Source organism: Nelumbo lutea, chromosome 8, assembly GCF_056320005.1.
Source record: "Nelumbo lutea isolate HS-2025 chromosome 8, American lotus-T2T, whole genome shotgun sequence".
Classification (NCBI taxonomy): domain Eukaryota; kingdom Viridiplantae; phylum Streptophyta; class Magnoliopsida; order Proteales; family Nelumbonaceae; genus Nelumbo; species Nelumbo lutea.
In genome coordinates, this window is record NC_142691.1 from 23,824,919 (window position 1) to 23,837,070 (window position 12,152).

Below are 12,152 nucleotides of genomic sequence, written 5' to 3' on the forward strand. Positions count from 1 at the left end.
GAGTTGGACTTGACTTCTATAGTTCTATTGGGATGATGCCAGCAGACAAAAACCTTCTTTTATGTCTGTCTGTTAAAATGTGATATCATGCTGCGTAATAAGTTTTTGAAAATCCTAATTATATCCTTTCTTTGATTTGTTGTCTTATGTGACATCATGAAAATACAATAAATCAAAGAAAACTTTACGAGAAAGACCCAAACAATCTAATCTTAATTCTAGGACACCATCAACTACAACTATAACTCTAATTCCAACTATCACTCTAAGGGCCCATTTGATTAGTCAGAATCAGAATTGAAATCTCTCTACATTGATATCTTAATGGTCTATTCCTCCATCTGTTTGGTTCCAATGTAGATCAAAACCAGAATGGAAAATCATCTACAATGGGATTCTTATTCTCAAGGGAGGGAGAAGCTGGGAATGATTATTCCCTCAAATGGGGGAATACCATTTTAGTAAGAATGAGATCGGGATTATAGTTCTACCTATCCAAACAATTAGAATTAGATGGGCATTCTAATTCCAATTCTAGACCCTTATACCCACAAGCCAAACAAACCCTAAGATATGAATGAACCTGCAAATACATATTATAATTGGTTTTTTTGGAGGGAAGAAAAAATGCGCCTATAGCTCTTTCAATGGTAACTTAATGCTTTATCATGCCAATGGTGGTAAAGATGTTGCATTAGCCATTTACAACATGCATCTTAACATGGTGCTTTGCTGTTGAAGCTTCAATAGTGTGAGAATGAAATTAATAATGTACATGATGGTTAAATACTTCAAATAAATATATAGAATCATTGATACTAAGACTATTTTCTACACAAGATATCTTTTGGGTTGTTCATATTTTTTACTGATAGATTTAGCATTTAAACCACTAAGTTTGGCTTCCTTGCTGCATCGTTTATTTCAATGTTTTTTTTTTTTTTGTCATAAATCGCCCCAATTTTCAATTCCATTGACTGAACAAACTTTCACTAATTTGAATTTTAAATACTGAATAAATTATGTTTTTTCATATCCACAAAGTTCCTTATATAAAGTTAACATTGACTTGTTATCTCTCACCCTTAAAACTGAAAAACAAAAGGACTTTTAACCTACGCACATGGTAAGGACATATAGAAGCTAAGGAAAATTGCAATTAGGAAAATTCCAGTGAGTTTCACAAAGCGATATGTCTGTTTTATTTTCTCATCTTTCTAAGTGGGGACATGAATAATAATTGTAAAAGACTTAAACCTCACCTATTATCTATCCGTGTCTGTTAAAATGTAACGTCATGCTGCAGAGCTAAGTTTTTGAAAATCCTAATTACTCTTTCTTTGATTTGTTATGTCTTATGTTACATCATGAAAATAAAGTAAGCAAAAGAAAAATTTATGAGAAAAACGCAAGCAACCTAAGTTCATTTATAGGACATGCACCATCACCTGCAACTATAACTCTAACTCCAATTGTCACACTAAGGGCCCCATTGATTAGTAAGAATCAAAATTGGCATCCCTTGACATTGAAATGCTAATGGTCTTCTCCCCCATCTGTTTGGTTGAGATGTAGATCAGAACTGGAATGAAAATCAACTACAATGGAATTCACATTCCCAAGGGAGAAGAAACCGGGAATGATTATATCCCCTTAAATGGGGAATGCCATTCTAGTAACAATGAATTCGGGGTTATGATTCTATTTAACCAAACAATTGGAATTAAAATGGGCATTTCAATTCTAATTCTAAACCCCTATACTCACAAGCCAAACAGTCCCTAAGATATTAATGACCCTGAAAATGCATGTTACAATTGTTAGTTGACCAAACGAATGGGTATTGGTTTTTTAAGGGATGTATTTGTTTGTTTGTTTGTTTGTTTTTTTTTTCTTTTTGAGACATTAATAATAGAATACTTCATATTTCTACCTAAATACTAAAATATATCCTTACTTTTCAAGTTGGAATTGACTTCTATTGAGATGGATGCCAAAAACGTTAATTTTCTGTCCGTGTCTGTAAAAATAATGCTGCGCAGCTACAATTTTGAAAATCCTAATTATACTCTTTTAGTATGAGAGAATGATGGTTCAGTTAGCCCAGGGTCAGAATTCATAGGCACAAACTACAATTGGGTTGGGATAGGTGCTAGGTTGAAATTGATGTCAACTTACAGGTAGGCATTAATAAATAGAATGTGGGTTGTTGACATTTTGAATGTTTATAGCTCTGCCATGGAAATCAAAAATTTGCATTGGGCTTATCTATATTTTTCGTTTTCTTGGTTTATTATGTTATATGTGACATCATGAAAATACAATAAACAAAAAAAAAATGTTACAAGAATGGGTGAATTTCAGATGTAGATCAGAATCGGAGTCTGAATGAGAATCAGCTATAATGGGATTCTCACTCCCTACAAAGGGGGAAGCCATGAATGATTATTCCCTCAAATGGGTGAATTTCGTTCTACTGTAAATGAAATCAGGATTACGATTCTATGTAACCAAACGATTGAAATTAGGATGAACACTCCAATTCCAATTCGAGACCCCTATACCCACAAGCCAAATAGACCCTAAGATATGAATGAAGCTGCAAATACGTGTTACAATTGTTAGAGATGATTGAAGTTGACCAAAAGGATTGGTATTGAATTCTTGGAGGGAAGAATTCAACTTGATGTGTTGTCATGTCAATTGCATAAAGTTTTTACTATTCCAAGTTGAAAGAGATGTGCTTTTTTTTCTAAATTAATTAGAATTAATTTAATTCCAATTTTAGCTTAGGCCTTAGAGTATATTCATTGTTGTATTACCGTCGTAAGAGATAACAATTTATGAACCAAAGGACCAAGGTCAAAATTTAATTTGAAAAGGGAGGGGACATTCGAGTATGTAGGTGACAAATTAAGAGAGATTTAAGTCTTCAACCCTTTTTGAAGCCAGAAGGAATTTTCATTCATCAATTAATTACATCTCATGAGAGACCATAAACCGAATAAAGTCAAGCATAATTAACCAGGTCATGGCTGTATTATGGGTAATGACAAACTGAACTAATTTGTGGGCTACTCAATTACACAGTCAATATATAACCAACAAATTGCACTGTGACAAGGTACAGCAAAGATTGCGACAAATAAAAATAGTGGTGTAGACTCTCCAATGAGGGTCAGCATCAGAACAAACTGCCTCAATGACTACCTTATCATCGCTCTCTAATTCGATAGCCTCCATCGCGACATGCAGTGGGATAGGCATCGCTCAAGAAAAAATGAAGCATTCATTGTGATTTCTAATGATGATTCCAGTTTTGCGCTTCTGGAGGTGACCAAGTTTCCTCAGTATGATCGGTTCTGGTTTTTCCCAAAACTGGATTTCTATAAAAATCATTGGTTTTGAACAATAAATCGCTGACTTGGGCGATTAACTGTTTGAATGGTTTTGACCGATTTTCATTTTTTTTTAATTTTTTATTTTATTTTTTGTCAAAATAGGCCAACTGCTTGATTCAAATGATTGGACTGTTCAACCCGATAACCAAACCCCTGATCGGTTCAATCTCTGGGTCAATTTTGAAAACCACTGGACGAATATAGGTAGAACGGTTGGCTATAACTACTTGTATCCCTTCTTCAAACCAGATCTCCAACATTGTATACCATTGGCCCGAAATCCATAGGAGAAGCTAAGCCAAATAGGGCCAATTTCTAAGCAAGAGAAGAATAAATGCTCGGATGTTTTAGGAGCTTCACAAGTAGAGTTTACAAAATAGGATTATTGCAGGAGCATCTCCTAGCCATTTTTGCACCAACTGTGATGGAATTCATACAACATCTTTTTCAAATGAATGTTTTAATGTGGGGAATTATAAATTTAATTCCCTAGAATTTTCTCCAATTGAGACCATTGCAAATGCACCCCATTATGGATCAAGAGTTCTTTGTTTGAGTGCTTGGCGGATTCTAAGAGGGAGGTGTCTTCTCGCCAAAGGAAAGTAGAGTGGTGGGAGAAGGTGATAGCGGAGCTCGATGAGGAGCTTACTTCTGTGCAACTTGGGTTAGGAGAGGCTAAGGCAATGTCAGCTTCTTTCTTAGGCAGAGGAGTGCTTGAGTCTGCTTTAGGGTTTTAGAGAATCTCTCTCGACTGTTGTTGGGCAACAATCCTGATATTTTGTTTTCTTCTTTTCAGTTTGTTGTAATTTTTGTATTCTTGTCATATTTGGACCTTTTGCTATAATGCAATGAATGGTTTTGCAGTGGTTATTTTCTGTGATATGAAATCATGTGCTGTGGTATATATATATGCAATTTTGCACGAGGTATAAGTTTACCTGTAGAAAAATATTGATGTATATTGTCCGGTTTTGGCGAATCGCCACTATCTATTATTTGCTTTCGCATTCTTGGATTGTTGGACCATGTACTTTGTATGCTGCAGTGCATTGTTTGTCTCCATAGTACTATGTATGGTAGCCTTTATCCTAAGTGCCACGAGTAGGGTTGTATTTTGTGTATTGTGCATGTATGACTATTGAATCTTTGTTATGATAATTTATTGTAAATGATATATAAGTTTTATACACACCTTTTGGCCATGGAGGCTGCTACATAACTTCTTTGAGGCCCCGTCCAGTCCAAAATCAATTTGGACGGATTGGACGGACCGAAAAGACATAGTGGATTGGACCAATCCGGTCCAAAATATTTATTAGATTTATATTGGATTTAGTTGAATTAAGCCAATATCTGGTCCATTGATATAAGATAAGAATATAGGTGTCAATGAACTGGGTTTGGGATGAAACCAATCTAAATTAAAATGAATTTAAAAAAAGTTGGACGATTCGAACATTGAATTGGACCGGTCCAAAATGGTCCAAATCAGACGATTCGAAAATGGGTGAGATGCGGCTTGTAGAAATATCAAATTGGTGTATGCTCGCATGTCATTGAACTTTTATTAAAAACTAGTAATTAAGCACGTGCAATTGATTTTTTTTCATATTAATTACTTGAATTTTAGATATATCATAGTTAAGATATAAATTGAAAATTAATAAAAGTAACACTATGAGTAAAAATGAACTTAAATACTTGTACTAAATATGCACCTGTAGAAATTTTAAATTACAATTATTATTATTATTATTATTAAATGATGGATCTAATGATGTTATTATAACATGCATAAAATTATAATCTGGTTAATTTTCTGCATCATTACAATACCAAATGGATGAACTTGCATCCTATGGACCCGGGTTTAGAGGATTTTCTGGACCTACCAAAGGAAAGCATACATGACGACACCATTTACAGGATAGACCATTCCTTAATAGTGCACAGCAAAAAAAAAAAAAAGAAACAAAAAAGAAAATAATATTTTTAAAAAAATAACACCACCTTACAGTTTCTAATTTTATTTTCTGTTGTTTCTTACTGATTTTCACTCGTGTCACCTTGTAAAGATGCACCTTACATGGACCAAACAACCCCATCCCACCCTGTATTGGGAATCTCCTGCACTTAGTGTTCATGGGGAGATATTCTCAATACACGGTGGGATTAATACAAAAATCTCTCTTATTTTCTTTCCTATTGGAAGCTAATTAGATAAAGCAGAGATTATTTAAGATGGAAAAAAGGATTAAAACAAAAGGACAATAAAATAGTAAAAAGATTTAAGTTATGCTTTCAATTTCAGCATATATATGATTTAAATAATCTCTGCTTTATCTAATTAGCTTCCAATAGGAAAGAAAATAAGAGATATGGGTATTGCCGTTTAGATGGAAATAAGGATTAAAAGAGGACAACCAATGATTATAAGATCCTGAAGTTGAGGGGGGAGTCCGGCTTCCGGCAAGGGTGCGAACCTCGGAGAATTACAAATCACCAAGGACATAAGAGATGTAGGCAGTTTCCAATCCTCGTCTTTTGGAAAGGACGTACAATCATTGATGCCCAACGATTCTAGACGTGTAAGCTGGTGCAAGCCAACACCCTCGGGTGGGAGGAGTTCCCTGTCGTCCTCACCGCATCCGCTGATTTCGAGACGAACTAGTCCGGTTGGCAACCCCCCAGTTGGAAAGGCCGTTAAGCGAGGGCATCGTAGGTTAAAAGTCCTTTTGTTTTTCAGTTTTAAGGGTGAAAGTTAACAAGTCAATGTTAACTTTATATAAGCTTAAGATCAAAATTTTGCTTTCTTTTTGGAAATCTTTTGATTGTGCTAGTATGTTTTCTTATTAGTTTGGAATTGTATTTTCATTCTTATTTTTTGCTCAAACTACATCTTGGTATGATTTCTAGGAGTCCAAGTATGACTCTGGGCTTTTCTCTCTTGTCATTATTATTTCTTTTACGGATTCTTCTCTTATTGTTCATATATTGAATCTTGTTTTGATTGGTAAGAGTAATTTGGAGATGGAAATGCTTTTAAACAAAACAAAGGGATTGATTTCTCATTGCAACCAAGAAAATTCAAAAGCCATGGAGTTAGTTGATAGACACTTACAAGTGAAATGATGAAGCTGCACAGTCATTAGTTGATAATTCACTTTTATCTTTTTGGCTTATTGATGTATGTGATATCTGCCTCCAAAGTGTGTAAAAAGATGTAGAAGAAATCTCCTCATCTACTCAATATGACAGGGAGGAACAGTTAATTATCTATTTCCCCTATGATCTTCATGTTTGTTTAATAAGGAAAATATAATTCATGACCACTACAACTAATGTCCATTTAGAATAACAAAATCACACGCGCACTTTCACTAGTTTGAGCAAACATATATATGAATCTGATATTGAGCAAACATATATATGAAACTAAAAGGAATTTATATACAGAGTAGAGTTCGGCTCACCGCTAGAAATGTAATTACAGTATCCTAAAAGAATAATGAAAACAAAACCAAGAACAACTAAAACATACAAGAGATAATGATAAGGTTTACAGAGGATAAGGCGATTCTAAGATAAGGCTTGCTTGCTCGCTTAATACCCCCTCTCAAGTTGGAGCATATAAATGGGAAATGCCCAACTTGGCAAGAAGATGTTCGAATTGTTGCCTGCTGGCCTTTGTAAACATATCGGCAAGTTGCTCTGAAGTCCGGACGTAGGAAGGTCGTATATTCCCATTCTGGATTTCACTGCAGACAAAGTGACAATCTACTTCACCGTGTTTAGTCCTCCCCTGGAAGACCGGATTCGCAATGATATGCAAGGCTGCTTGACTATCACAGTATAACCGCATAGGGTCAGGATGATCAACTCCTATTGAATGCAACAACCCTTTTAACCATTTCAATTCACATGCAGCTGTTGCCATAGACCTGTATTCTGCCTCAGCTGATGATCTGGACACTGTAAGTTGCTTCTTTGTCTTCCACGATATAGGCGCTTGGCCCAATAAAACAAAGTATCCTATGAGAGAGCGTCGTGTCAGTGGACACCTGGCCCAGTCAGAGTCACAGTAGGCATACAATCGAAGATCACACTGTCAACTGGAAGGAAAATTCCCTGTCCCGGGTCACCTTTCAAATATCGCACCACACGCAAAGCCGTCTCCCAGTGTTCTTCAGGGGGGTTCTGCATAAATTGAGTGAGCACATGCACACAATAGGACAATTCAGGATGGGTAATGGTCAAGTAAATTAAACGACCCACTAGCCTCCTGTAACTCTCCGGCTTTATCATCAGAGGATCATCTGCCAGAGCTAGTTTATGATTTTGTTCTAGGGGAAGTCCAGCTGGCTTAGCGCCTAACAAACCAGTTTCTGATATGATATCCAACGCGTACTTCCGCTGACAAAGAAAAATACCTTTCTGGTTTCTGGCGACCTCCATTCCTAAAAAGTATTTCAAAGTTCTCAAGTCCTTCATGTGGAAGCATTGGCTGAGATACTTCTTGAATCTCAAAATGGCATTGTCGTTATTTTCGGAGATGACAAGATCGTCCACATAAACCAAAATATTTAACTGTTTGTGCTTCCGTCGAAGCATAAACAATGAGTAATCAGATTGTGACTGGGTAAAGCCATACTGTTTCAAGGCTGTCGTGAGTTTAGCAAACTAGCAACGAGGGGCCTGTTTCAAACCATAAAGTGACTTGTGCAGCTTGCACACCTTTCCAGGTAGTCTTGAAGCAAATCCAGGAGGCATCTTCATATACACTTCTTCTTGCAAATCTCTATGGAGAAATGCGTTCTGCATGTCCATCTGATGTAGTTCCCAGTTTCTAGCCGCAACAACTGCAAGGAATGTCCGAACTGTAACCATCTTTGCCACAGGCGCAAACGTTTCATTGTAGTCAATCCCTTCAACCTGTTTGTTTCTGAAGATCACCAAACACGCCTTGTACCGCTCTATTGTGCCATCCGAGTTGTACTTTATCTTGTAGACCCATTTACTTCCGAGAGCCTTCTTCCCTGGCGGCAAGTCCACCACTGTCCAGGTTCTATTGTTTTCTAAAGCTTCAATTTCCTTTCTCATTGCCTCTCTCCAACGAGAGTCCTTGACAGCCTCTGAATAACTCTAGGGCTCATGACTAGCTGTGATAGCTGCTAAGAAAGAGCGGTGTCGCAAAGAAAATTTATCACAATTCACATACTGTGTTATAGGATAGGGAGTACCTGAGGAGTGAGATCACTGAGGTGAACTGGCAAGAGGGGCTCAGACTGTTGTTGAAACACCATGTGGTGTGTATGACGTAGTCCTTGAGACGACTGGAAGGATGCTTCATTCTATGGCCTCGTCCAAGTTGCTCATTCCCTGCATTTGTTTCTTCCACAGAGCCCCCCCCCCTTACATCATGCTCCCCTTCATTATTTTCACACCTGTCGCTTTGTTCTCCCTCTCTTCACTATCTTCCTCGTCATACACTTCAGTCTCCACCTGGTTATATTCAAGATTACCATCATTGTGTCCGTGTTCGACTTGTTTTTCTTCAATAGCATAGGGAAACTCAGTTTCTGAAAACACCACATCCCTGGAAACAAAATATTCATTGGTTTCTAAGTCATAAACTCTCCACCCCTTCTTCCCAAAGGGGTATCCCACAAAGACACGACGTCTGGCTCTACTGGCAAACTTATCCCTGGTACGATTTAGGCTTCGCGCATAACACAAACACCCAAACGTTCGTATATGTTTGTAGCTTGGTTTCTGCCCATACAACATCTCATACGGTGATTTTCCCAAAAGGAAAGTGGAGGGGTCCTGTTGATCAGATAATCGGCCGTCATAACACACTCTCCCCAAAACTCAATAGGGAGATTAGCCTGAAATCTAAGGGCTTTGGCAACATTCAATATATGTCTATGCTTTCTCTCGACACGTCCATTCTGTTGCGGTGTTTCAACACATGAGGTCTGATGTATTATACCTTGCTCAGAAAAATATTCCTTCAAGCAAGTAAATTCAGTATCATTATCGCTTCTAACTATCTTCACCAATTTTTCATATTGGCGTTTAACCATAGTGAAGAAGTTCCGCAGCGTTTTGCCCACTTCACTTTTGTCATTAAGTAAGAAAATCCAAACAGCTCACGAGAAATCGTCAACAATAGTAAAAAAATACGAGGCACCACGAGACGCCCGTACAGATTACGGACCCCATAAATCACAATGAATCAAATCGAAAGTCCCTTTAGCATTATTTTCACTAGAATCAAACGTACCTCTTGTCTGTTTGGCTTTTGAACAAACACCACAAATCCGATTTCCACTACCACATCTAATGTTCAAATTAGGAAGAAGTTTAATTACTTTCTCGGAAGGATGACCCATTCTCTTGTGCCATAACTCGTATGAAGCTTCGACCTCTGCTTTATGAACCTTGCTTGAGTACGCACTTTTGAAGCAGTAGAGCCCTCCACGTAGTTCACCCGCACCAATCACCATCACCGAAGTGCAGTCCTGTATAACACAAAACTTATTAGTGAATTGGATATTACAATTCGATTCCTCTAATAATTGCGACACAGATATCAGGTTACAATTCAAATGAGGAACATAAAGCACATTAGTAAGATTCATGTGTTTATTTAAAATGGCGGTCCCTTTCTTTATTGCCATGACATGCTTTCCATCGGGCAATCCAACCTGACAACCAGTCACGGTCTCGGTATCATGCAAGTGATCCAAGTTCCCAGTCATATGGTGTGAGGCTCCTGTATCAATTATCCAATTCATACCTGTCAACTTCTCACTTGTGCTGGGTTTGCAAGAATTCAAGAGATTAAGAAAAGTGGACCACTATTCATTAGTCAATCCACCGAATGATGTACGATCTTCTTTTGTCGCATGGATTGGTTCAAACGTTTGCCCTACCATTTGCGCAACATTTGCTCTCTGTACGCTTCCATGTCCACGACCAGTTTTGCCTTGTGTTCCTCGGCCTCGAGCTTTCCCACTTCCATTAGATCTCGGCCGGTCCCCCCACCAGTCCGGGTAGCCAATGAGTTGAAAGCAACTCTCAGCCTCATGTCCTATTCGTCCGCAGTTTGTGCACACTCCATATTTCTCTTTTGTGTCGTGTCCCGTTCTTTTTGTGCCACCTTGTGCTTGTGCAGCAAAGCTCATCGCCTCTCTTTTTTCTTCTTTGCCACGGGTCACGGTTCTCAGCCGCTCCTCTTGTATCACCATGGCATAGGCTTTGTTCAAGTTTGGCAGCGGATCAGTGCCCAGAATATTGGAACGCACTGTTCCATATACTGTGTCATCTAAGCCCATTAGAAACTGATGGACTCTTTCTTCTTCTCGTCTCTTCTCCAGCTTTGCAGCAATATTACAGTTGTAGCCTGCACAAATGCATGTCGGAATTTGCTCGTAATTAGCAAGTTCTTCCCAGATTTGTTTCAGTTTGCCATAATATGTCACGATTGGGAGACTGGCCTGTTTGCTGTTCGCGAGATCTGCCTTGAGTTGCTGAACTCTTGGCCCATTGCCTACTGAAAACCGTTCTTTGATGTCATCCCATAGATCCTTCATGTCCTCCATATACGTGATCGTAGAACGCAGGCTCGGTTTTTTCGTGTTGAGGATCCAGGAAACTAGCATCGAGTTTTCTGGGCTTTCTGCTGGATTAATCCCTTTCTCATCCTTCTTTGGAGCATTTGCCATGTTTTATATGTATAAAATAACAAAGATAACCTCTGTGAGAGAAAGAGATCTAGAGAGAGAGAGAATGGTTAATTTTGATATTTGCAAGGTTCTGAGTAGTGAATCTGGAAGCGGAAGTGGATAGTACAAATGGGTATGGGCATTTTTAGTGGGAGGGTGGCAATTTTGAATGAGTTGATGTGCAGAAGTTGAGTTGTTCAACACAATAAGGCGTTTATATAGAGAAGTCCTGAAGAGGAAGAAATGGTGAAGTCAAGAACTCAAAGACATCTTTTCATGGAGTGTGAGATAACACATTAAAAGATAACACTTCTTTTTCTTGTGTTCTTTCTTTCTAGACTCGCCAGTCGCCATGTAGGAGGTGGTTATTTCTCTTTTCCTTGACTTGCCAAACTCAGAGGTCAACATATCCTCCAATTTCATGGAAAGATAGGGTTAAACAAATTGGTGAAATTAATAATAAAATATATAAGGCCTGCCATGATTAAGGTAGCAATCGGGTCGGATTCGGATTTAGTTCGGTTCTGCTTGCTTTACTATTAATATACTTCATCACATTACATATTGATGGGTCAAATCAGCATTGGATCGGATTACTGGACAGAAGCAAGTACTATCGTATCCAAAGTCCAATAATATAATAATATAATCAGGTTGGATGTTAGATCGTGTATCACGTTTGGTGGTTTAAAATTAAGATTGTGTTTGGTTTGAAGGAAAAAAAATAGGGAAAGGAAGAGAAAGTCAGAGAAAACCTTTACAAATATACATATAAGTTTTCATATCTTTTTCTTCCTTTCCCTACTTTTTCCTTCAAACCAAACATAACCTAAAAAGTCACAGGAATGATTGGGGGGTGAATATGGAGGGTATTGTAGATATTTTGTTTGTGGCTGATCTTTGAATCGAAATTATCTTGGAAAAGCTTTGTATCTTGCAGATGTCATCTTTTATCAAACGCGACTGCTTTGTGCTTTATTGGGCTTTAAAAAAGCAACTTTATTGTAGTGGGTTAATAATA

The 12,152-nt window shown here is 37.8% G+C and overlaps 1 protein-coding gene across 1 annotated transcript; it reads right to left on the bottom strand.

Moving 5' to 3' along the window:
• Window positions 1–7,451: 7,451 nt before the first annotated feature.
• LOC148843377 (uncharacterized) lies at window positions 7,452–11,131 on the bottom strand. The gene is made up of 7 exons (XM_088959406.1): window positions 10,329–11,131; window positions 10,112–10,223; window positions 9,688–9,925; window positions 9,394–9,516; window positions 8,846–8,980; window positions 8,136–8,533; window positions 7,452–8,051 (listed from the first exon to the last, which is right to left on the bottom strand). Exons 1-7 carry the CDS (start codon window positions 11,129–11,131, stop codon window positions 7,452–7,454), a joined length of 2,409 nt encoding a protein of 802 aa, XP_088815532.1.
• Between the last annotated feature and the right edge of the window lie 1,021 nt (window positions 11,132–12,152).